The sequence below is a fragment of the Ahaetulla prasina genome, chromosome 2 (assembly GCF_028640845.1).
Source record: "Ahaetulla prasina isolate Xishuangbanna chromosome 2, ASM2864084v1, whole genome shotgun sequence".
In the NCBI taxonomy this organism is placed as follows: Eukaryota; Metazoa; Chordata; class Lepidosauria; order Squamata; family Colubridae; genus Ahaetulla; species Ahaetulla prasina.
In genome coordinates, this window is record NC_080540.1 from 129,445,129 (window position 1) to 129,472,206 (window position 27,078).

General features: G+C 39.4%; 2 protein-coding genes across 2 annotated transcripts in view; both read left to right on the plus strand.

Moving 5' to 3' along the window:
• TRIM65 (tripartite motif containing 65) overlaps positions 1-4,309 on the plus strand; it is a 28,852-nt gene extending 24,543 nt beyond the window's left edge. The window contains exon 6 of the mRNA XM_058165948.1: positions 3,137-4,309. Coding sequence (XP_058021931.1) covers positions 3,137-3,714 — 578 coding nt within the window. The 3' untranslated portion in view covers positions 3,715-4,309. The remainder of the gene's footprint in view (positions 1-3,136) is intronic.
• A 670-nt stretch (positions 4,310-4,979) lies between these two features.
• On the plus strand, positions 4,980-26,295 carry TRIM47 (tripartite motif containing 47). The gene is made up of 6 exons (XM_058165947.1): positions 4,980-6,147; positions 15,194-15,289; positions 17,147-17,377; positions 18,667-18,862; positions 22,089-22,163; positions 22,737-26,295. The coding sequence occupies exons 1-6, from the start codon at positions 5,482-5,484 to the stop codon at positions 23,360-23,362; spliced, it is 1,890 nt and encodes a 629-aa protein (XP_058021930.1). The 5' UTR covers positions 4,980-5,481; the 3' UTR covers positions 23,363-26,295.
• The last annotated feature ends 783 nt before the right edge of the window (positions 26,296-27,078 follow it).

Sequence of the window (27,078 nt, forward strand, 5' to 3'; positions counted from 1 at the left end):
CTGGTTTGTATCTCTAGGGGAAATAATTATCTCATTAAACATATTTAGGCAGAATGCTAAGCAAAGGATTCCTGAATTGCCAGTAAGAACAGGCACTCTTTATCATGGCATAGATTTCAAAAAGACTATTGTGAACTCTTCAGCTAGTAGTAATCCTTGGCCCTGAAGCTAGTTTTCAGTTTTCATCAACTATATCATGGGAGCCAGGATAGAAACCAGAGACTCTTTTGAGTTCTTCTCCTGCCTTAGGCGCAAAGTCAGCTGGATGACCTTGGGCCAGTCACTTTCTCTTAGCCCTAGGGAAATAGCAGGGCCAAAATGTTGCCAAGGAAACAGCAGGGACTCATCCAAGAAGGCTTGAAGGCTTCAAACTATTGTTGTTGTTGTTATTTTCCTATTTATTACACTATTATGGTTTAGTATTTTCCAACCCTGAAAAGTTAATTTTTCATTATATATCTGACATCTGTTAAACTACTGAAGTTTGCAGATGACACAACAGTGATCAGTCTCATTCGAGACAATGATGAATCCGCATAGAGACGAGAGGTCGAACGACTAGTTTCGTGGTGCGACCGAAACAATCTGGAACTGAACACACTCAAAACCGCAGAAATGGTAGACTTTAGGAGAAACCCTTCCATACTTCCACCTCACAATACCCAAACATAACAGTGGCAATGCTGGATCATGCTTTCAGATTTCTTTACACTTTATATAATTTATTCCCATTGTTTTAAAAGAATCAAGTGTCTCTCTCATAAGTAAAAAAAATGTAGGCGTACCATCATGACTGCAGAGGTGTGTGTACATTACATAACCCAGTAAATAGTTTTCCCTACAATGATGTTATCTTTGGAACATCCAGCCAAAGTTATTTTATGACTGTGGATTGCACAAACTCATCACTCTTGATTGTTTCTAGTGCACCTGGTTGATAAGGCTCAATTTAGATGCCCCTCAGTCTATCTCATGGTTAATAGAGACAATTGCGACATCAGTTATTTTCTCTCTTATTCTTTTTTTAATTTTTAAGGCTCCTGCTTTTAAAGAGACTTTGTATGCAAATTAATACATGAGGAACCAGTTAATTGGATCTCTTTAATGTAGAAGTTGCATCTAATTTTCCATAAATATAGATGCAGTCATTCCTCTTCTTTGGTAAAAATGAAAACTAATCAAAATGGAAAACCATAGCTGTTTCTCATAGAGCTGTTTGTTTTCAGTAACTAACAACAATAAATACAAGATCATCTGCGATGTGTATATACTTGGGTATATGTCTATCTACTTCCTGTGTTTGGCTTCTGGTTTGTATGTCTAGAAATAATTATCTCATTAAACATATTTAGGCAGAATGCTAAGCAAAGGATTCCTGAATTGCCAGTAAGAACAGGCACTCTTTATCATGGCATAGATTTCAAAAAGACTATTGTGAACTCTTCAGCTAGTAGTAATCCTTGGCCCTGAAGCTAGTTTTCAGTTTTCATCAACTATATCATGGGAGCCAGGATAGAAACCAGAGACTCTTTTGAGTTCTTCTCCTGCCTTAGGCGCAAAGTCAGCTGGATGACCTTGGGCCAGTCACTTTCTCTTAGCCCTAGGGAAATAGCAGGGCCAAAATGTTGCCAAGGAAACAGCAGGGACTTATCCAAGAAGGCTTGAAGGCTTCAAACTATTGTTGTTGTTGTTATTTTCCTATTTATTACACTATTATGGTTTAGTATTTTCCAACCCTGAAAAGTTAATTTTTCATTATATATCTGACATCTGTTAAACTACTGAAGTTTGCAGATGACACAACAGTGATCAGTCTCATTCGAGACAATGACGAATCCGCATATAGACGAGAGGTCGAACAACTAGTTTCGTGGTGCGACCGAAACAATCTGGAACTGAACACACTCAAAACTGCAGAAATGGTAGACTTTAGGAGAAACCCTTCCATACTTCCACCTCTCACAATACTAGACAACACAGTATCAACAGTAGAAACCTTCAAAGTTCTAGGTTCTATCATATTGCAAGATCTAAAATGGACCACTAACATCAAAAACATCATCAAAAAAGGACAACAAAGAATGCTCTTTCTGCACCAACTCAAAGCTCAAACTGCCCAAGGAGCTGCTGATCCAGTTCTACAGAGGAATTATTGAGTCTGTCATTTGCACCTCTATAACTGTCTGGTTTGGTTCTGCAACCCAACAAGAAAGATACAGACTTCAGACGATAATTACAACTGCAGAAAAAATAATTGCTACCAACCTGCCTTCCATTGAGGATCTGTATACTGCACGAATCAAGAAGAGGTCCATGAAAATATTTACAGATCCCTCACATCCTGGACATAAACTGTTTCAACTCCTACCCTCAAAACGACGCTATAGAGCACTGCACACCAGAACAACTAGACACAAGAACAGTTTTTTCCCGAAGGCCATCACTCTGCTAAACAAATAATTCCCTCAACACTGTCAAACTATTTACTAAATCTGCACTACTATTAATCTTCTCATTGTTCCCATCACAAATCTCATTCCACTTACGACTGTATGACTGTAACTTTGTTGCTGGTAATCCTTATGATTTATATTGATATTGATTGTTCCTGATTGCTTATTTGTACCCTATGATTATCATTAAGTGTTGTATCATTAAGTGTTAAATTGTACCCTATGACCATCATTTGTGTTGTAAATGTTGTACCTTGATGAAAGTATCTTTTCTTTTATGTACACTGAGAGCATACGCACCAAGACAAATTCCTTGTGTGTCCAATCACACTTGGCCAATAAAAATTCTATTCTATTCTATTCTATTCTATTCTACATGAATACATAATGTCAGAATCCACGTTAGACTCCACCTCTAAAAATAATGCTGACTTGTGACACTAACAAACAAGAAGCAAAATTACATTTTATCAAAATTACATTAAATCTAGAGTTTGGAAAATAAATAAAGAAGGATCTGTTCAATCACACCATTCCTAACTTTTTAAATTACACTAATACTTTAGTAATATCATCCTGCTTTAATGAACATGCAGAACAGAAAATATTCCAGGGAGGAGGTAAATTGGTGATCTTAGATTCTTTTGCTTTTTCCTAATATATTATCATTGTCACTCCCACAGATCAGCAGAATTTGACATTTGATCCAGTCACAGCCAACAAATACCTGCAGATATCTGATAATAATCAGAAAGCAACTCATCCCCAAGTTTTTCAAAAACCAAAGCCAAATGACCCTCAAAGATTTGAGCCATGGCAAGTCATGTGTACTCAGAACTTCAGCCAAGGCACCCACTACTGGGAAGTAGAGTTATCCGACCACTCCGTCATTGTTGGAGTAGCATGCAAAACATTCACCAGATTGAAACAGACTCATCAGAAGTTCACCATTGGGTTAGATAAACTCTCCTGGGGCCTGCATATTCAAGAAGACAGCTACGTGGCTTGGTACAATGACAAGTCTACAAAGATAAAAGAACCTCTTTGTAAATTCATTGGAGTTCTATTGGACTGTGATCAAGGAACAATATCCTTTTACAGCATAGACAATAATGTGAAATGCCTCCATGTTTTTCACACCACCTTTACGGAGCCTCTGGTCCCCATTTTCTGGCTTTGCGAAGGTACAGCTGTGATACTTCGCCAAAGGCCACCCAGCCAGATTATAACTGATGAGAAATCACCTGATTTACAGGTATAGGCAAAGAGTGCCCCTATGGAAAAACTCTGAGCAAGCAAATAACTCTGGAACATTGAAAAAAATTAGCTACTTGGCTGTATGGACAATTCTTTCTGTCTTTTATAGCTCTCTTGTGAATTCTAAGTCCACCTTGCCCTTCCAGGTAAAGATGCAGTTAAATGGTTATACAGCACAAAATCTGATGCACATGTTTTTGGGGCTGCATAAAGCTTTGTGGCAAACTACAAAAATTAAGGAATGAATATCAATGAAGAAATAGTGTAAACAAAAAGATAATTAATTTTTAATTGGGAAATTGTCACAGCCAATAAAAGAATCAAGTTGGACAGAAAGGAAATGCACAATAATGTTTATCCTGGACAGATGCTGTTCATAAGCTCTCTGTAATCACTTCATTGTGAAGGTATGTTGTGAAACAGTTAAGTACTATATATATAGTTTCTCATACAGGTGACTGGATACTAACAAGTTAAGAATTCATATTCTGGAAAGCAATTTTTAAAATTTATTTTGTACCCTTTTTCCTATTAGAAGAGACTAGTAGAGCATTTTACTGAAGAATTAAACCAGTCTTTAAAAAGATCAACATCAATAAATATTTGATAAGAAAACAATTATAAAAAATACAAGCATTAATGTTTTAATTTTTTTTTAAAGTAGTTTGAGCAGGTTTTATTTTGTTTTCCTAAGTTGGTGAAGATGTGCAGGGAAAGAAAGCTTATTTTTCTATGGAGAAAATAATGACATCTAAAACTAGCATTACAGATTCTTGTCATGTTTATTATCATTTTTATTCTGTTCATTCAAAAGGAAAGTTGGAATAATATTATCTAAAGATTCTCAGAACTGCCCATTAGCAAGATATCTCTTAGAAAATTGAATAGAACAGGACCATATTTGCTGTGTGATGGGGAGGGGGAGTGCTGAAGAACAGCTTGAAAAAGATCAAAGTTGAAAATGAGTCAGATCTGGCTAGAGGTTGTTGAGGAAAAGATCCAAGAAAAATCTTTCAGTTATTTTTTTTGTTTGTTTTTTTAAAAAAAATGTTAAACTCTTGTATTATATTTTCCTTGTCTGCCTATAAATTGGACTATGCTCATAATCTTCCAAGACCATAATATCTTTCCATTCATTACCATGGAAGAGGAACGGTACCTTTGGATCTGAAGGACCTTCCATCAACTACCATGTTGCCACTGAGTCCTTTGATGACATGTACTAATTTCTTAACTGCAGCAAAACCGGGTAGGGGGGGAGGAATCTGTCATTTATTACTCCTAATACCCTCGCTACGTGCTATCACCCAACTATCTATTGCTAAATTGGACGGGATACGGGAGGAGTAAAATGACGCAAACGTGTCCTGTTCAGAAAACTCGTCGGGAGGCGGGAACGGTCAGCTTCCCATGTTCCGACAAAAATTCCCTGGGATTCTTTCACAATTACTCACGCATTTTAATAGACTACGAAGGGCGGGAAAAGCTTAACGTGGGTTCATTTCGCGCGCCCCAAGGAGGAGCAGCCCTTTTATTTTTCTTCTAACCGAGACCGGGGGTTTTCTCTTAAGTCGCCCCTTACAGAGAAACGGCGCGCACGGACGGAGGCGGCCCCTCGCTCGCCTTTCGGGGGCGGCCGCGGCTGCCCGGTGTTGGCCTGAGTTCTTGCTGGGCGGAGTTGGCGCTTCCAGCCCCCTGCCCTGCCCTGCCTTGGGAAAGGGAGCCAACCCAGCGTCTCGCTCTTCGCCTCCTACCAGCTGACTTCAGCAGCATGGACGCGGGCTCTGGCCCCATTAGCTCCGCTTCCAACTTTCAAGAAGGTCCTTTCGGTTGCCCCATTTGCCTAGACGCTCTGAAGGACCCGGTCACCACTCCTTGCGGCCACAATTTCTGCTTGGAGTGCCTCGGGGCGCACAGGCATCACCCCGGGGGCGTAACAGGAACCGGAGGACAAAGTGCCTCCCGCTGCCCCCTCTGCCAGGAACCCTTCCCAGCCGACCTCCCGCTCCGTAAGAACCACACCCTGGCCGAATTGTTGCAGCTCCGACAGCCCGTGCCGAGCAGTCCGGGCCTGGCTATGGCACCCGAAGAAACGTCGGAACCGTGCGCTCCAGGGAACGGCGATGCCCACATCGAGGAGGTGCTGTGCGACTTCTGCACCGATGGGGAGAGGGCTGAAGCGGCTAAGTCGTGCCTGGTGTGCTTGGCATCCTTCTGTGCTCCCCACTTGCAGCCTCATCTGAAAAGTCCGGCTTTCCAAAACCACCGGCTGGTTCCGCCCTTGCGGCACATCGAGGAGAGCCTCTGTAAATTGCACCTCAAGCCCTTGGAGAGCTTCTGCCGGACCGACCGCAGCTGCATCTGCCAGCTCTGCCTGACCCAGGAGCATCGGAGCCACGAGGTGGTGGCCGTGGAGGTGGAGCGGGAACACGTGGAGGTGGGTAGAGCCGTCGTCGGAGGTACGAAGGGGCTCCTTTGTGCGCCCTGATTCCAAAGGAGCGACGAAGGGCGCAACCTGACCCGGCTGGCCGAACAAAGCCCTTAAACTGCGTTGGCGATTTTCAGCCTCGGAATAAATGAAAACACACTGGCTGCCACCGTCGCTGGAAAGTTTTGCTGGACGTTAGGATTTAGGAGCGGTGTTAGGAGTGGTGGTTGAAAAAAAAGATTACAGATTGGAATGTAGGGGTTGGGGGATGCGAGAATCCGCACTGTAAAGGGACTGCAAAACCTGATTCAAAGTCCACCTAATAAAGCCTATTTCCATTTTAAGGTGGGCTCCTTCAACCAAAGAGGAATGAAAAAGATAGTTTGAAGGCGATCGGAAGGACATTTCAGGTGCTTAATTTTTAAAAGAAACGTCTAAGGATTAATGTTTACCTAAAATTTACGAATTTTGAGGAAGGCTGTAATTACTCTAGGAGAGATGGTTCACAGATGGTTGTAGTTAAGTTTCTGAAAAAAGAGGGATTGGTGCCTGGCTGTTTGGGAGTTTTTCTTCTGGATAAAGAATGGAAAAGCATTCCGCTCAGTCTTGGAACCAAAATTAGCCCAGGCTGACAAGACAGTCTTTCTCTAATAGAGATAATAGGGTAGAGTTAAATTTAGATACTGAAACTAGTGGGTGAAGAATCCCGCTTATTGTAGGCAGCTGATTTAATTAAGTTAGATTCTCTTCAACCTGCTGATTTCCAAGCATGCTGTGTCCAAACCAGCAGGAATGGAAATTCTGGGAGTAGCAATTCCCACTTGTATGCAGGAGTTCCTCATTAGGAAAATCAGGATTGCAAAATTGACTGCCTTACCAAGGTAGGGGAACCACAACAGAGTGAAAGAGAACTGGAAAGGGAGAAATCAGAGGACATTTTATATTTTTCGGGCTCACAAATAATATGGGACATAGGACATATCAGTTGCTGGTCTGGGACAACTGTAAATGGGAATGAATGGGCTTCATGAGAACCTAATTCTGTCATGTAATGTTTCATTGCAAAGGAATTCTTGGTGTGACTATCACATGATTCTTGATAGTCATTGTATACATAACTTAAGAGAAGCAAGAAGTTTAGGGGTAAAAGTCCTGGGGAATTACAGATCTTTCATGTTGAAAAGGACGCAAGGAACATTTGGCAAAATGAAGGAACTATACAGTACTCTAAAATTAGGGAGCGGATATTTTTGCTTTTATTTTAATTTTTCTAATTTAAAATATTCATAATCTTCCACTTATAACCAGTCACTTAACGACCATTTGAAGTTAAGTTACAGCAAACCCCCCACCCCAAAAGGCCAGCTATAATCTGGTTTTGAAATTGCAGTCATTGCAGACTCCCGATGGTCACTTGAACAAAATTTGGGTGGATTCGCCCTTATGTCCAACTACAGTAATGCTGCAATGCCCCTTCATCTATCTTCCCCTCCCCCTCCAGTTCTCTGCAAGCTTGGGCCTGCTTCCCATCACACTGGGTCCAGTGGTGGAATTCAATTTTTTTTTACTACCGGTTCTGTGGGCGTGGCTTAGTGGGCATGGTGTGGCTTGGTAGACGTGGCAGGGGAAGGATACTGCAAAATCTCCATTCCCACCCCACTCCAGGGGAAGGATACTGCAAAATCTCCCTTCCCTCCCCATTCCTGGGGAAGAATATTGCAAAATCTCCATTCCCACCCCACTCGGGGGCTAGCCAGAGGTGGTATTTGCCAGTTCTCCAAACTACTCAAAATATCCGCTACCGGTTCTCCAGAACCTGTCAGAACCTGCTGGATTTCACCCCTGACTGGGTCCCACACTGTCCTCCCCACTCCTGTCACCAACTGCTTATTTTGTGCAGTATATTGGTTAATACTTGAGATTCAGGTGACTTCTAAATGGTTTATAATTGCAAGATTGAATATGGGTCAGTCGATATATAATTTTTCACTTTTCTGTTTTGCTTACTGCTATTCTTTTCAGGGGCAGGGTTTGTAGTTATTTGTAGTTATATTTTTAATAACTTAAAAGTAAAATAAATAAAAGGGGTTACATTTAAGGTAAGTTATGAACAAAAATAAGAAGGCAGCAGGTTTCAGTCCTGGCATTGTCTGTAAAAGGAAAGTTGATTAGCCTAGCTGGGGAAGATTGACTGTCAGAAGCCTTAGGGAGCTAAGAGCTTGATCTTTGCATTAAGTAGCTCTGTAGACTTGCATGATGAACACAAAGTGGCCAAGGATGGATGGAATAAGTGTTACAGAGCAAGATTAAGGCATAGAGGTACAAACCTCTGACCCTGCATGACCTTTTGGAAAGTCCTTTTGTTGGCTTAGGGGTCAGGGTATTAGTTGAGTCCATAGAATTGGATGCTCTTTTATTATTTTGTATTGATATTTTGCATTTGTTAGCTGCTTAGAGCTGCATTTGTACAGTGCAGCCATATAAGTAGACTTAAATAAAAAAAGATCATATTTTTTCCTATTAGAGTCATGAATAGTTACTCTATACTGCAAATTATTCTTGCTCCCCATATATTTGTTCTTTGGCATATTTCCAAAAAAACCCACCAAAACCCTAAACTCTGGGCATTGCGTATTCTATTTTCTAAGACACAAACAAGGGATGTGTAGCCTAAAAAGGAGAAGGCCAATGGAAGAAATGACAACAGTCTTCCAATGTAAAAAAAGGTTGTCACAGGGAAGAGGAGGTAGCTATGTTCTCCATAGAGCAAAAGGATAGGGCAGAGACAATCTCCAAACAATTGTTTACAAATAAAGATCCAAGCTCAACATGAGGAATTTCCTAACTTGAAGAGCGATTAATCAGTGGAAAAGCATGGTTCCTGAAATCACTGTATCCAACAGTGGAGGTTTTCAGGCAAAGGTTGGACATCTGTTTGATTGGGATAGTCAGGATTCCTGCCTCCAACAGGAGTTTAGATTCAAGTAGTCCAGGTCCCTTCCAACCCTACGTGACTTTGAAAGCTTGTGATGCCTTTGAAGGGCCTGAAAGCGTTCTTGGGGATCAGTATGCTGCTGGAGATATTTGCTTTGCAGCTTGTGGGTTTCCCATTTATAAATTAAAATGATTTTTTAAAATACCTAGCAAGCACCCAGGGAGAACTTAGATACCTGCAATCACATGTTGTAGACTGCAGTCTTTGGGGATTTTTGTCAGATTATTCAGTTGCAGGAATCATTTTTGTTGAGGGCAAAAACAACTTCACGCTAACTTATATGGAAATATTTCCAGTTACCAAGCCTTGGATTTGGCCCTGTGCAAGGTAGTTAATGATGGATGGGAAATCCGTGCTTGGGAGGGAAAAACCTCTGAGTTCTGAATTGCAGCCAGACAAGTGAATAACAAAAGTCACAATGACTGGAACAAACTGGGGGGGGGGGGAATTGGGTGTAGTCAATTTTTCTCTGAAGTGAAATTTTGCACTATTATTTCCCCTTTAAAATAGTGCTGGATTTACTAACTTGTAAGGGAATAAATACCTAGGTAGGAATTTGAATAGACAAGATTCTAATATTGGGCTGTGAATGGATTTGTAAAGGTGTACATCCATTTGAATGCCTTAAACAAATATCAATAAAAATTCCAAAACTGAATTGGCATAGAAAAGAAATATTAAACATAGGAACTAGCCAACAGGTGTCAGTCACAATACTTGTAGTAATTTTTATTATGCTGCTAATTCCATTAAACTCTCCAAGATGTACAAACAACTCTGTACATATTATCATGTTGAATTTTTTCAAGAAAAGGCATGCTACTGGACATTGGCATTAAATTATAATATGTATTTCACACGGGCTAATCTTGAATTACATGTCTGTTTTATTAGAAAGTACCGTAGGTGATCTTGCAAAAGAATATTATTCTAATGCAGAAAGAACTTGGTTAGGTGATAAAGGTTTAAAAATGGCTTCTAGAGAGCGAGTGTGGGGAAGAACTTTAAAATCTAGAAAGTGTTAAGAGTATTGTCTAAAAAGTTTGTAATACAATTAACAGGGTGGAACAATATATGGACAGGAACAGTTTGAAAAAGAAAAACTTCTCAAGAGGTAACAGTTACAGAGTTCAACAGGAAAAAGAACTGTCAGGACCAGGGGTCTCCAGCCTTGGCAACTTTAAGACTTGTGGACTTCAACTCCCAGAGTTCCTCAGACAGCTTTGCTTTGTCCACAAGTCTTAAAGTTGCCAAGGTTGGAGACCCCTGGTCAGGACTATAGTATCATCAGTTTTTAATATCATCTTGATACCTTCTTAAGCAATAAAGAACAGTTTTTGGTTATTTTCAAGAATATGTCACTAGATGCAAGTTTAGATGATAGTCTAGGTCATGAAAGTTAAGCCATCCATAGTCAGGTTTGCTTAGCCTTCCTTGTGAGAACCAGCCATAAAATGATAGAGGCCCATATAAATGTCAGTCCTGAGAGCTTTTTTGAGGATACATCCTGGTTTTGGGGGTGGATTTGGTGGCGACCAGTCAGGAAAAGCAGATGAAGGTGATTTGACTCAAGGAAGTTGTTCGGAAGGAAAAATGCTTACATTTCAGCAGTATTCCCTAGAAAGAGTTGTTGGGGGATCAAGAGAAGCTAGAAATTAGTGTTTCAAATAATCAGAAAGGTCTTGGGAGAAAGACAAACATTTATTTGAACTTCTGGTGAGTTGTGCCTGGCTTGCCAAACTATACACAAAAAAGTAATCTATTTTGTTTGGATTTGGAAAGAAAGCAAAGAAAACAAGGAGCAGGGAAACTATATAGTCTGTGATTAATTCCATCTGATGCTAATTGGGCCTAGCCTAGTCTGATAGCTTTACTTCAGTGTGATGGCAGCAGGAGTTCATTCCTTCCCTTGTAGCCCTTTCCCACAGTGTTTCAATCCAGCTCCTTTATTTCCGTTGGCTTTTCTCCCAGGTTCCAGTCCTTGCTCCGTTTGTCTTTCAGATTGCACTACTGGTGTTATTTTTTTCAGACACTCCCCTTCCCAGATGGCTCTGACTAAACCGTTGTCAGTTTTAGTTTAAGTCATTCTAAAGTGTTATTCGGGAAATCCCATTTCCAAACATTCTATGGGCGTGCTTGAATCCTTCTTTGGAAGGATTGCTAAACTTGGAAAAGTTTTCAGGGAGTACTTTCACAAGTCATTAAAATAAATTGATGCATTAACAGGGAAGCATTAAGTGTTGGTGAGTTTCTTAATTGGCCACATTCAGGTATCAGTATGGTATAGTGGTTAAGTGTTGGATTAGGAATGGGGAGACCCAGTTCATCCTCAGCCACAGAAACTGGGTGATTTGGGGTGAGTCATGCTCTCGGCCCAACCTACCTCCTAAGGAAGGAGAAGGATGCCTCCATTAGTGTACAGTACATTATGTACATTACACTGAGCTTCTGTACAAAAGGTGGGGTGTAAAACTGATTAATATAGTTTCAAAGGGTTACATTGTACACATTGGCAAGTTTCCATCTCATCAAAGAATCTTGTCTGCTTCATTCAGGAGTGAGCAGCTTTCCCAAAATTCAGGACAGAACTTGCTCTCCTTCACCAGTTTGGTTGTAAAATATAATGAGATTGGAAAGAAGGGGAGATCACAGGAAGAGGTGAAGTAATCATTTTTACTTATCATTGACCTGTGGTTGTTTTCAGGTATGAGAATGGCTGTAGACAATTGGCTCCAAACAACTGGTTTTCAGCAATGTAATTTTGACCATTTTGGTGCATTCATAGGGGTTAAGAATAGAAATAGGAGTAGTTGGGCTCCCAATGTTCTCTCTCTACACTTTCCAACCTTATTTTGGTGGAAGGAGATCATGTTTTTTACAAAAATGGCATTTGGCGGTTGAATATTAATATAATCTCTTTATTCTGGGTACTCGGATGCATTTAGAAGGCATGTTGAGGTGATAACACTCAAGATTCTTTTCATACTTACACTGTCTTTATACAGCATAATTATAATTGTTTGGGAAGTGGAGTGGTTTTTAAAAACTGGAAAGGAGCATTGCCTACAAATATTCATAAGCTGTAATGAACCATCTAAAGTGCCTTAGTATAGTAATATAATCTTTCACCAAGAAGCCCATGTAGACTAGTATATGTGTTTTGAAGAACCAGAGAATCTGGGTGTAGCCAAGCAGTCTATAGCAGAAGTACTAAGCCAGCACATCATCCCTGGATGCTTTCTCTTTGCCCTGCCTTCTTTCCAGTCACTTTGGAGTTCTGTTCCAGCACCCTTGGAAGGTGAAAGTATTCCAGAGATGGAAACCACTATAACCTTTATAGTGAAAACAGTCATTATAGATATAGAGAGAAGAAAATTTGTTTCATCACTCCTAACGTATATCATTACCTTCTACTTTATTGGATGTCCAGATGAATTTGCTCATCAGACAGACTAGCTGGTATGTTGGGAATTGTTCTCTAAAAATATAAGGACATGATAGGAAGGGACTTGGAAAATCAATCACCTGCTTTTTTTTTTATAATAAGCAGCTTATACTATAATTGAAGAGACTGCTGAGGGCTGTAGCAAATGCCTGTGGTTATCATAGTATTGGTAAAAAAGGATCCCAGCGGGTAATGCCATGACACAAATTACACAGCTATGATAACTACTACTATGATAGGTAGGATTTTCCAGGGCCCAGAGTTTTTTCTAGTTTTTGGAAATATTGAGTATTTTAAACTATGTTTAAAAACTATGTTTAAACTATATTTAAAACTTTGATTTTATACGTCATTTTCACTTCAGAAACTTGCAAAAGAAGGCAGGCAAAGGAAGAGAATTCAGGGATCACATGGTTAGTACTTCTGCTATAGACTGCTTGGCTACTACTGAGACAAACATGACTAGATTATCACTCAATGGTACCTAGGAACTAGTTCAGGGGTCTCCAACCTTGGCAACTTTAAGACTTGTGGACTTCAACTCCCAGAATTCCACAGCCAACTTCACTAGCTGTGGAATTTTGGGAATTGAAGTCCACAAGTCTTAAAGTTGCCAAGGTTGGAGATCCCTGAACTAGAGAGTTGATTGTCCCTGAACAAGGAGGAACAGTAATTCAGAATTAAAACTTAGTTTACTCTCAAACACTATACGATCTCTTGCAGTGCTGTCCTCTCAAAAGAGAGGAGGTTTTTCCTTGTTTCTGATTCTCATATTTCACTGATAAAATTGCCTCCTTATATTTTCTGCATCCCTGATTCTGTTCAGATAAATCCTCCAAGAGAGGCTGAATTATTCCAGCCAATCACTGAGGCCTACCATGGGCGAGCTAAAAGTTCACTGGTGTGTTATATCTTTGGGCTCTTTATCCAGCAGCTCTAATTATAGAAACATGAGTTGCAACGCATGGAAAGATTTTGCCATGAGGCTATGAAAATCCATTTTTAATCACAGTAGGCATTACCGGAATAGGTGGGCCATTTTCTTAGTTGAAATAAAGCAGTTCTTTGTATCCTAGACACCAATTCTTTTTTCTAAGCCAGCGAGCCATAAATTGCCTCCAGCTCTGAAACCAAAGCAGCTTGGAGCTGTTGAATGAAAAGGAACATATCTATTAATTGTTTTCTCGCGGGAATAAAATGTTATCGCTCCTGGTGGAACGGAGGAAGCAAAGCTCTTCCTGTTTGGCAAAAATAGATGGCTTTTGGCTCAAAATCAAAGATGACTGCACTTGGAAAGGCTTAAATAAGTTGTCTTCGTTTAAAGATAAATCTGAAATATCATTTGGTAGTTTATGAGTGAATATAACATACATATAACACATACAGAAACTACCTAAAAGTGATTCTTCAGAATTCACCCAGCTACCCTCAACTGGTGGCAGCATCCAGCTAATTCTGGCTGATGTTGAAAACTAAAACAAGGGACAAACTTCGGATTTGGATGGGAAATCACCAGGAAATCCCAGGACGTATCCCTGTTATTTCCAAGAAACACATAATTGAATTTGATCCCCAGGGAATCTTATCTTCAGGCAAGACCAGTATCAAGCAAATATTATCTCCCCCCCCCCCCCGTACTATTTTAATGATAGTAGCAAAATATTTTCTATACACTGTAGTTAGCACATATCACTAAGGAGCACATTGGTCACCAATCTGGGAAACAGTTGTGTTTTCAGAATCTGTTTAAGAAAAAGGGCAGCCTGGAGTGCTTTACCGTTTAATATTTTTCTTTTCCTCCCCTGGCTTTGTTTTAAGAGATCAGTGGGTTATTATGGCATCAGCAGATAAGCTCTCTTCCTACTACTCTATTTCCTTGTTTTTTAATAAGAAAAAGGGTGTTGATTCATTCTACCCTGGTTCTTTCTTGATAATGCAACAATTGCTCTTTTCATGGCAGCCCACTCAGACTGGTCTTTATCTCTGTCCAGGTCTGCTTTTTATCTCAGTTCAGCACATGTCATGGAGTAGGAGGGGGTCTGAATGGAGCACTTGTTCCTTTCAATTCCAATCGGAATAGAACAAATACTAAGCGATAAAGGAGGAAGAAATTTAGCCTGGTTTAATGGCCTTGTAGAGAGAAGAGTGATGCTTTTGCTCAAAGTAATTCATAACAATCCTGAATTTAAATTTAAATCTAAACCAACTCCATGTATTTTGAGTTACTCACCAGGCAGAGGGTTTGTTTTATGTTTGTATTACTTAAAACAAAATAAATAGGATTGAGAAAGAACTTTAAAAGTACTTGGTTTTGTATATAAGCAATAATAATGACTTACGGATAGAAAAGGATGAGACACAATGGAAAATGTAGTCTTACACCTGACCTTTGACTGCATTTTGCACCTCCAGATAAATGGATTTATTTTAATTTTTAGAAAAACAGGACAGTTATAATATATATGTGTGTAGTCATGATTGAACTGTAAATGTTTATTTCTATACAGATTGATTTGTTAATTTCCATACAAATTGTGTAAAAATAATTGTGAAATGTAAATTTCTGTAAAGTTGAGATTCTGATTCTCTCTCCCTTTTTTGTTCCTGCCTAAAAGGCTCAGAGGCCCAGAATCCTGAACAATATTGAAAATCAGCTGGATGAACTGGGAGCTGCAATAACGCAAATGAAGAGGATGGTGGACCTCATCAAAGTATTTCACCACATTTATTGTATCCCCAGTAAAAAGCAAAATGTTGAACCCTCCCCTAACACCTTTCCTTTCCACAAACCTTCCTCCCTTTATTGTCTGTTGTCAAGAGGTAACAAAAATAGCCCATCCTTCCTCTCAATACAGTCTCAACAGTATCAATACAGTATCTGGAAAAACTGAAGAATGCTATCTTCAAGAAGTGTCCACTTAGGGATTATAGGGCTGTTCTATAATTCTCTGAATTAACTAATTCGCATATAAATAAAGAACAAATGTACTGCTCCCCCATTTCTTATGCAAACGTGTTCCTGAGAACTAAATTACAAACACAACAAAATCACATGAGGCTTCTTTCCTTGAATAGCAGATATGACAGTGTCTAATGTTTGATCCCCTGGAGTTGGGACCCCATATCCGTAGAAAAGTAGTATTATAGGGCGAAGATAAAGTTAATGGATAATTTTCATGATAGGAAAAAAGCTTCCTTATTCTATGAAATGTAGTAAGGATTGGATGCTGTTCCTTAGAAATTGCAAAACTCTACAACTTTGCAAAAATTCCCTCAATTTGGAAATGGAATGTTCCTGATAATTCCAGAACATTCCACTCTCAAATTGCTACTTTTTGCGGTATTTCTAGAACAGCCATGGTGGTGGTGATGTTTTTTAACTTCTTCCAGTTTCTTAGCCATAGTTAAGAGATGGGGCGTATTCTCATATCCCTCTCTTCTTTTTTCAACATTTACATTCCACTTTAATGCTAGTTTTAAGTTTTCCACCGCAATATGATTAGACTGCAAAGAGAACAGCACAGTAAATTGAATTAGGAAAAATTATTAAAATGAGGGATGGAAAAGAAGCTTGTGAATCTGAAGGACAAGGAAAGAAATGAAACGCACAAAGACCTTAGCTGTACTCAATTTGGTAAGGGATAGAGCCCTAAATGCATTTTTGGAAAACTTTTTAAGAAGCAGCTTTTATAAATTTTCAGGGAGAAACAGCTTATGTTTTTCTTTTCCAGTATTTTCTCATGAAATCCCCCACTTTTAGAGAAAAACTCTCCTTTGGTTTATTTGGGGAAGTTTATGTGCGTAGAAAAGAGGGCACTTTATTTTTTGAACAAGAAAAGGGAGAGGGGAGACAAACAGTTGAAATTCAGTTATTTTGCTGCCAGACTTAAGGCAAACTATCTTCAGATGCCATTAGCAGCAGAGGGAGTGATGGAGGGTTGTATGTAACTCATGAAGTCACCTTTACTTTTCAGTGATAAACACCAATCTCACCCACTAACTTGGTCCTTAAAAAGATGCCCACTGGATAAAGGAGAGTTTTTCTCTAAAATTGGGGGATTTCATGAGAAAATACTATAAATATTATAAAGCCAAACCTATAAGAATTGGCAATTTTGCCATAATTTTTCTTTGATTAGGAGTTTGAATAAGGATAGGAAGCTTTCTGTTCCCATTCCTGTCTTTAACCTGCTTGAAAGCTCTAAAAAAACAGTGACCAAATCTTCATCCCTCCTCCTCTTAGATCATTGCTATACTAGTGGAAAGACTTCTGGGTCCTTCAGCAAACTGGAAAGCTGACTCACTTCTCCTGGTTTCTTCATAATAGCCAAACCTGAGTGTAGAGTTTGGGAGAAAGGGTAAAAATTGTTGCCTACTCTCCCCATAGTTGTTAGTAAAAAAAAAAAGATTCTTTCTTTTGATGGGTTCCATATTGTATTTTCTCAGGATGCTTTTTAAATGTAGGTTTCATGTGATAATTCATTTGTTCTTATTTGGGAAACGATCTTGGTCTATTCACATTTGAGGCAATGATTTTTGTTGGAATAAATCCATCTTTATTTTTTTAGGCTACTGCTCAGAAGGAGAAAGAAAAGGTCAGCAGTCTCTTTACTGAGGCCACCAAGCTTCTGGCAACCTTTAAGAAGGAAGTGCTTGGTTTCATTGAGGTTGATGAAAGAGCCATGCTAGGTGGAGCAGAGGAGGAACTGCGGCATAAAGAAAAGCGGCATGCCCTGCTGATGGAACACAAGCGGAACCTGGAGAAAGTCCCCAGCACGGACATCATCACTTTCCTGCAGGTGCACTCCAAGAATTATTTTTGTAGGTGATTCAGTTGCCAGTAGAGACATAGCATAGGCTTCATTGCATCTCTTCACCACCTGGGCACTCAGGATGCATCAGCAATCCCTGGAGAAGGTCCAGCAGTAACTCTGGAGCTCTTGCTCAAGAACCAACTCCATACCTGTATCTATTTGCACAGTACAAATGTGCTTGGTTGGTGTTATGACCCAGCCCCAAGTAGGTAGTAATAAACTTAGTCTGTGGAAAAACAAACTTTATTCGAACAGCTGGGAATTACTTCATTCCCAGCGTCGTTCAACTCAAAGTAAAACAAATGCCTCCCAACACAAATTCCTCAGTTATCTCACAAATCTTAGTCCAATTAGGCAAACTGCCAAAGGCTCTTCCTGGCAAACGTCCAGAAGCCACAAAAACAAAGACATATATGAAGCAGAAGACGTAGCAACAACGTTGTTTTCCGGCAAAGCTCAAATGTCGGTGCTGATCTGTTTTAAACCTTATGGGAGGGGCCAGTCATCTCTTGGCCCTACTCCCGAGTTGTCCTCTCTGCTTGAGCTGCTCTTGCCTTCTGGCAGCTCTTCTCATGCGTGCATTAGGAACAGGCTCCTCCTGTTCCGCTGCCTCACTACTATCAGTTTCTGGAGGCTCTGGAGTCCGCACCTCACTTCCCGATGGCCCTGGCCTCATCTAAGCCTCATCGCTGTCTGACTCCGTTGCCAGCTCCGTCGGCTGCTGACGGACCGCAACAGTTGGTACCTAAAAAGCCCATTATGTGAAATAGTATCCGGATGTCTCCATCCATATAGTCACAGGGCAGCAACAGCTTTGTGCACTTGTCTTTAATATAAAGGACAAGTGAAAAATGACGCTATGCTTAATAGTTTGTGTCTGTGAGGAAATGGTTCCCTTATGAGTGGATGAATGTGCCCCATATGTTTTTCTTTGATTGTCCCACCACTTTTCTGCTTCTTATTCATCCAAGATCACATGTTCATTCCCATCAAGATCTCTACTAGGGAAATGTTTTCCCATTTCTTTCACTCTTGGAAGCAAGGGGCCATACAGTATCAGGAGAAGGCTCTCGTGGATGATCCAGGAACAGAGTGTGCCAGTAGTTACAGCTCGTAGAGCTGTGTGTACCCCTTCTTCCCCCCACTTCATCTCCTGCCACATCTGTGTTGAGTTTTTAAGCCAGTTAAGTGTTAGTGACTTGAGAAGAGCTGTATCTGCTGAATAGACCTTATAGTCAAACAACTGCTGTAACTTTTTTTGTTTTCTTAACCAGGAATTCCAGGCATTAAAAATAGCAGCTGAGGAAAAAAACCTTGCATGTTCAAACTTCCCCAGAGAGCTGAGTTTTATTAAATCCAGTCAGGCTGTATTTGCTATGAAGGAGCTGCTGGGAAATATTTGCAAGAACCAATGGGACCAACTGTCAGGGAAGGGTGAGAATGGACCTTTTCTTCATGGGATACCAGAAGGTTTGTAATTTTATTTGTTTATTGAATTTTTATAGCTACCCATCTCATAATGGAAGGCACCCTGAGACTTGGGCAGAATTCTTGTCCGTCAAGAGTTGCCCTTCAGCTGAAGTACCAGATCTTTATGGTTGTGGAATAGGAGCTGTATGTCACCAATGGAGCCTGGCATCCATTCACTGAATTTGTCCATTATGTTAAGCCAGCGGTCCCAACCTTTGTGGCTTGGCGGCCCGGCTAGAAGGGAGAGGGGGACCGGGCCACGTGAGCAGTGGGCCAGTACACGTGGTCCGCTCGCGCAACCAGTTCCAAATAGACTGGGGATTGGGGACTCCTGTGCTAAGCCACAGTATGGTTTCTTCAGTTTGGCTTAGTTCATTGAGTTTGCGTATTTAATTCTTGGGTTATTCAGCATACTATGATAAAGTATTCATGATACTTGCCCTAAGATGTCACTGTTGTTGTTATCTACATGTAAGTCCTAAAAACTCTTTCAACGGTTCTCACTGTGAGGTTCTTGTTTCTTTTCTTTCATGCAACTTTAATAATAATAATAATAATAATATTTTAATTTGTATACCGCCCTTCTCCCGAAGGACTCAGGGCGGTGAACAGGCAGATAAAATGTAAATACACACAATAATTAAAAACATCCCTTAAAAAACTAATTTAAGAGTTTCATATGTATAACTTTCATATTACTCTCTGATTTTTTCTGAAAGTACCTAATTCTTTTTTTTCTTATGCAACAGTGGCATACAAACTTTGCTTTTTATGATAAACCATTCTGTAGAGTTTTGATAAGTCTTTATTTTAGAACTTAAATGGGGGATGATATTCAAATCCACTGGCTACAATTTAAGTCCCCTGTGGCACTATAGAAGGGGCACAAAAATAACTTTTAGCATTTGTGATTAGTAGATCAAAATGAAATGCTAGCCTTTCAAGGTGAAAAGAAGCAAGATAGGCACCATCTAAAAGAGATGCAATTGACAAAAATGCAAGATAGGAAGAATCTAAGCAAGAATCTAAGCAAGAATCTTAGTTATTTAGGCTTTTAATAGCACTCAGATGTTTCAAAAATGACTCAAATATATAAACAGGCAACAAACAGACATCACTAGGTGTGGTTACTGGTGGCTTGGGAAACATATCCAAAGCTGGTGTCCTTGAAATAACAGAACAGAGAAAGGGTTTTTACTTGTCAGTTTTTTATTTCCAGACTCTTATCCTGCCAAATTCAAAGCTCATGTTGCTTATTCAGTTGAAGATGAAGATTGCTGGCTCATTTCTAAGTTTGAAATCTTAGTTGTTTGTGTTTTCTTTATGCAGCTGTTTAAAACATTATTACATTAGAGCTGTTCTGCATTTGACTGCCACTGGCAGGGAAGTTTGGATTTTAACGCTTATTTTCTGTAGCGAGTTAAATAGAAATATCGAAAAGAACTGCCAGAGCTTTTTACAGTATATACAGTCACTTCGCCATCTTGCCAGCATTATTACCTTCCCCACCCCCACCCCTATTACATTTAGGTAGAACTACAGATAGTCCTCGACTTATGGCTACAATTGAGCCCAAAATTTATGTTGCTAAATTAAACATTCTTTGAGTGAGTTTTGCCCCTTTTTACAACATTTCTCATTTTTTGCCACGCTTGTTAAGTGAATCACTGCAGAGGTTAAGTTAGTAACACGGTGGTTAGATGTATCAGGCTTTCCCATTGACTTTGCTTGTCAGGTCACAAAAGGGAACGTGACCCCGGAACACTGCAACTGTCATAAATATGAACCAGTTGCCAAGCATCTGAATTTTGCTCACAGAGCAAAATTTGCTCCATTGCAGCATCATAGAGATGCTGCAACAGTCATAAGTGTGAAAAGCAGTCATAAATCACTTCAGTGCCATTGTAATTTTGAACAGTTATGACTCAGGTACACATCAGGGGTGAAAATCACTGCTTTTCTCTGAAGGAAAATAAAATGTTTGCATTTCTCTCCCCACCCCACCCATACCCTTACATCATGTTCTGCACATTCGTTTGATCATATGCAAAACAAAAATGGAAATGGATCTTATGAAAAATTATTTTCCTCTTTCAGAGTTCTGCTCAGGCCAATAAGCAAAAAGCAGGGTGAGGCAGTTTTTTTTTCTGCAAATGGTAAAAACCGTTTCCATGCAAACTCCACAGAGCCTGTGTCAGCCCTTGGATGTAGGCCAGGTCAGGAAACAGCAGCACAAGAAATAATAGATCTCCACTCTATTGATATACTGTAGGCTGTATTAATAGACCCTTGAAAGCCTGACATTTCTCATCCCTGCTCTTATACCAAAGAGAGTCAAGGTGGGACAGCCTTGAGTTTTTTTCTTATCTTTCCCAGGCTAAGGTCATGTTTTCCCAACGCTTGCCGCTATCTTCTTCAAAACATCCCCATACTCCTCTATGTTATTTAGTTCTCAACCCCCCCCCCCCAAAAAAAAAACAGCTTGGCAATTCTTTTAGCTGCCAGCGACAGTGTATGATCACATAGCATGAAGTGGAATGTGGAGACTTTCCCATAAATACTCTACAGTTTCTTGATTCCCCTAAAGTCTTGGCAGTAACCCACAGTCCTTTGAAAATTGGCTCCACCACTTGTGCCCAGGCCAAAAAAGTTGTGCATTTTATATAGAAAGGGAGAAGTGCTTGTAGAATCAAGGAAAACTTGCTACCTCAACAGAGATTTCTGCTGGTATCCCTACCTGTAGTTTGTGAATTATACAAAATTCGCAACACAATTAGAATTGGGATCTTATGTTAACATATGTAGTTGTTCTCTTGCGATGCATTATCAGCTTTAAAATGTTTCAGGATCCAATCTGGGTCAACCACTGGGACCAGAGGTTTAATCTTCCAAGCTTTCAGAATAATGCTGGAACTTGTCCCTCCCTCATCCCCAGGGAACTTGTCTCTCACCAGAAAGTGAATCTGACGAACCCAGATTGCATCCTGCAACATTATCCTGGGACACATATATCTGCCTTCATTCCTAAAAGTGTTTTACACAGCAGGTGATTTTTAAGCCTATATATGTTCTTTGAAGATCACAGAATGTAAAACCAGGAAACTAAACTCTAAAATCAGGAAGAAGTTTCTGCTTTGGGACAAAAGGCTTCTTTATGGTGATGATATTTTCAGTTCTGTCTGCAATGTTGACATTATATATTGATGACAAATTCTTCTTTTCACAGTGACAATTGAACCTCAGGTTTCAGAAAGGAGCATCAACCCCGCCAGTTTGGAATCACGAGATTATTTTCTCAAATGTAAGGCCATTTGTTTTCTGCATTTTTCTCCTTGGTTTTCATGCCTTGTTTGTTGGCTGATAAGATAACCTTTATTGTCATTTTTTATGGATTGAAACATCATACAAAATTCTAAGTAGCGGTGTCTGCAGAGATATATCTTTATTTTTTTGGCACTATAGCATTTTATGTTGTTTAAAGGCATGTTTTTAATTATTAGCTAGCTTTGTTTTATTTGCTAATTTTTAGTGTAAACCACTTTGAGATGTCTAAATAAGAAATAGTATATGAATATTTTAGCTACAATAACTAGCATTTTAAAATAAATGCTACCACTTTAAAATGCAAATATTGTGTGTGTGTGTGTGTGTGTGTATATATCTCATATCTTGCATATACATACACATACATACATACCTGATCAACTTAGCCATCTTGCTTCAGTATTCCACTAACTGAAGTCCTAGCTTCCTCCTTAATCATACCATGGTTTAGTATGAGAACATTGCTTTTTGTGGAGGGTAGGGCTTGCTTATGCCATGTGCCTTCCTTGTTTATCATTTTCAAGCTTTTTATATATTTGCTTTTGTACAGCTGCATTCATCATTGACTTGGACAGTGATACTGCTGACAAGTTCATCCAACTCTTTGGGACCAAGGGGGCTAAGCGTGTGCTGAATCCCATCGCTTACCCTGAGACCTCAACCAGGTTTATTAACTGTGAGCAAGTATTGGGTGAGAATCTTATGAACCGTGGCAACTATTACTGGGAAGTGGAGATCATAGATGGTTGGGTGAGCATTGGGATCATCACTGAAGATTTCAATCCCCAGGAATCATATGACCGGGGCCGCCTGGGCAGGAATGAGAAGTCATGCTGTCTGCAATGGAACGGCCAGAACTATGTTGCGTGGTTTGGCGGATTTGACTGTGTTATACAGCAGCCATTTTTTCATACTATTGGGGTGTACTTGGAGTATTCAGAGAAGATGCTGACATTCTATGGAGTCAAGGATTCCAAGATGACTTGTCTCCAGCAGTTCAAAGTGGCTCGCTTCAAAAAGGGGCATTTTGACCCTTTCCAGAATAAGATCAACCACCAGTTTCCAACACTGTTCACGCACAACCTCAAGCCAGCCTTTTTTCTCGAAAGCGTAGATGCTCACATGCAGCTTGGGCCTTTGAAGAAAGACTGTGTTTCAGTACTTAAGCGGCGATAATTTGGTCAATTATCCTTCACTAAGGGTAAAGAATTGGACAAATAGGAGATGTTTGTGTCATCTCTGCTGGAACATTGTGCCATCTTTTTGAGTTAGTGTTAATGAATTAATACTTATTGCTGCTCTTTTTACCGTACTTATTTGATAAGTACGATAAGTATCATTTAAAGACGCACTTTTCAGCAAAATGTTTTCTTCTCTTCGACATAATTAGGGATCATTTACAAAGAGCTTGATTTAAAGCAAGGACATCTCCATTTCATCTATATGAACCAATGGTATCTCCAGAGACTGCTCTGTTTCATAAGTAATACATGGATCAATAATCAGTGGTACCATGGAAACCCGTCTTCATAATAGCAGGCAGAAAAAAATACTACCACTGATCAAAAATGTATGCTGAAGGCCATCACTTGTTTTTAAATGTTGCTAGATGAATACTGCTCTTCCACTGCATTTGAAAAAAAAACAACAATTGTGGAGAAAACAATGGTGTTAGCTGTCAGCTGAGCAAATGACATAGATGAACAAATATAATCAGCTTTGGATTACAATAGCAAGAAAGACAATATGGGGCTGTGGGGAGCTTTAGTTGATTCTTAGCTTAAATCTAAATTCTAGTCTAGTATTAGAAATATAACTTTGAGATTAAATGAAGCATCTGGGCTGTGTATCAGCACTGTTAGGTAGACCAGTTCAGGAAATGATCCACAAAGGAAGGATACAATTTTTACTGAGATCAGCTATAATAAATGAGTCTTGCAAGTCTGATTTTAGTATACCACCACCTCTTTGTAGCTCAGTGAATTAGGGTGCCATCTTACTGAGCTGCTTCCAAATGTTATCTCCTTGTTTTGGATTTTAAAATGTTCCTGTCACTTTTGTCTAGGTAATGGTTCCTGCATGTTTCCATCACAGTCACATTGCATTCTCTGTACTTCAATGCTAAATGTGCCTGTTTATTAATATTGGGTTAAAAAGTGTACAAAGTAAACTGAGTTGTAGATCTGAATGTGAGGTACTCAAGTGATGAGTACCTGCACAAGAAGAGCAGAACGTTTAAGACTGGGTTGCAAGTTTCTCTTTCCTTACAGCATCTTACAGGCACAGAAGTATTATAAAAATAAGATTCAGTGGCTTTCTGGAATCACTGGCTGGTTGAATCTGATGGAAGTTGAGGCTTATTAGCCTCTGAAGGACCGCAGATTCCTATTATTATGATATATTTTGCTTTTCTTAGCTGTATTTTGAGTACATATCCATGGAAGTACAATGGAAGAAACACTATTGGAGAATAGGGATTGAACTTTCATGTATAACAATGATACGAAGTGTATAAAATCCATCCTTTTCAAATATACTAAGAGAACATTTATAAATTTACCATAATTTAGTCATGGTGATAGAAGTGGTGAGGAAATTCTAGCTGCTATTGTTAAAAAAAAAAGATTTCAACCTATGAGGAGACCCAAGTTTTTCATTAAGCTTAGGCTATTTTTAAATTGTTTTGTGACTTTTTAAAGATTGTTTTGTTTAGAACAGGATTGACAACTGAGTTCGAATAAACTATCCATTGAATTCCTTTCTTTCTAGAAGATAATATGCTATGAGCATTCATAATGTAAATTAGGACTGAACAAGGAGAAAATTTAGAGACAGATTTTTTAGCAATCAGAGGATAATTTTGTTCTTTGAAACGTTAATCTAATGCTAGCCCACTTCATTAATTCTGTGATCTCAGGATAACATTGTTACAAGAGGGTTTTGCAGTGTTAATGAGTAAATTATTTCTCTCTAAAACGTATTTTGTTCCATTATATCCTGTATCCAAACTGGAAGTATAGTAAATTTGATTAATCATGAAATTAATTTAATAAGAGCACTTTTCCTTGCTGTTGGGCCTCACTGAAATGTTCCTGCCTTTCATTAAAAAAATGTGAGGTCCTTATAGTTTTGTTTGTGTATCCTTCCCTTAATGAAAGCACTGCAGCATAGTGCTGAAATACATGCTTTGTGTTGTTTTTTCGAAAGTTTTCACCATCTTTCTATAAAGGAAAAAAATGATATGTACATGATGTACATATTGAATTGCATGTTGCAATCTAGTATCTTAAATTTATATCCAATTAATTAATGTTAGGAAGGTTACAGGATTTAATAAAGATAGAGTACAGATGTTTGAATTTTTAAGAAAGTCAAAGTAGTACGTAATCCACTCTACTTTGAAATTATTACTTTTTAAATATTTAAAGATAGATAGTTATTGAAATAGATGGAACCATCACTGCAGGACTTGACAGAAGGGGCACTCAAGATGGTGGAGAGGATTTCATTGTCCCTAACACAAGGGTGTCAAACTCGAGGCCTGGGAGCCAGATTCGGCCCGCAGGGTGCATAGATCTGGCCCACGAGGCCACCCTGGAAATAGTGAAGGACCAGTGAAAACAAAGTTTGTAAAGGCCACGCGTGGCTCCCCCTAGTTCCGTTTTCACTGGCAGAGGGTTGCAGGAGGCCTTTGCAGCTGAAAATGGAGCTTGGGAGCCCATTTTCGCTGGCAGACCACTCGGCCCACCACATGTCCCCCCCGACACAAGTGACATCATGCTGGCCATGCCCATCCTTCCTTCCACCCAAGGTCAAACACAACCCCAATGCTGCCCTCAATGAAATTGAGTTTGACACCCCTGCCCTAACAGGACAGAAGGCACAGTTCTGTGAAGAGAGGATCTACATGCAGATGATCCCAGTTAGAGGAGGTAGACAGTTTGTTCCTTCATTTTTATGATACCTCCCCCCCCCCTATTGTAAGTGGGGAGGTACTATAGTTTGTGATTTACTGAACAACTGGTTGATGGAAGCAAGGCTACACTTAATTTGAGGAGTTTGTAGAGTTGTGTCATACATATGACTGGGACAGGATTTTCTTTTTTATATCCTGTTCTCGTCCCATTCAGAATGAGAATTGATTTTTTTTAAGGTGTTAAGGTGATTTAAAGTGTAGGGTTTTTTGAGTCATCTGCTTCAGCCTCTCAGGAAACTACATCATTATATTTTATCAGTCATGCTGCCAAGTTTGATAGTAGAGAGGGAGCTTCAAATGTTATGAAAAGGAAATGTGGAGGCTAGACACCAGTGAGAGGCTGCAGAGTGGAAATTCCTTTATATTTCCTGGTTAAAGATTAACAACAATACAAATTCTTAGGGTATGAAATCATTTATAATCACATGATAATTATTCTTAGACCATTGAACACAACAGGTATTCTAAGCTTTCTAAACAGTCTAGCATTAATCTTGTCATAATGTGGTTAAAAATTAATATTCCTAACTCTCATTCATTACATTCTGGTCTTGCCTAGTTATTCTTCCACATCTGATCATAAGGTTTCATTTGTACACAAGGTTCTCGGAGCATTTAGTTTGGAAGAAAGCTTCGGAAAAATGTGTTTTATCCACAGCTGGGCCAGCCAGGAAATTTTGTTATAAAAATCCATGGCATAAACCACAATAAACTGGAATTAAAAAATAGTTCAAACCACAAAAAGATGTTTTTATTTATTTTGCTTTGGCAGTATATGTGCCTGTTCTATGTGGCAAAGACTAAAAGTCAAGCTTGTCTCACAGTTCCATGTGCTTTCTGCTACCTTTATGTGGCCTTCAGATGATTTAATCCATTTTATTGTAAAAAAAAACCATACAATAATATTGAAGGAGGG

What these genes read in the sequence shown, in the direction of transcription:
- TRIM47 (XM_058165947.1), top strand. Translation starts at nt 5,482, where the DNA reads ATGGACGCGGGCTCTGGCCCCATTAGCTCCGCTTCCAACTTTCAAGAA. An exon ending in TGGAGCGGGAACACGTGGAG is followed by an intron (nt 6,148 to 15,193) that starts GTGGGTAGAGCC and finishes CCTGCCTAAAAG; the next exon opens with GCTCAGAGGCCCAGAATCCT. An exon ending in ACGAGATTATTTTCTCAAAT is followed by an intron (nt 22,164 to 22,736) that starts GTAAGGCCATTT and finishes GCTTTTGTACAG; the next exon opens with CTGCATTCATCATTGACTTG.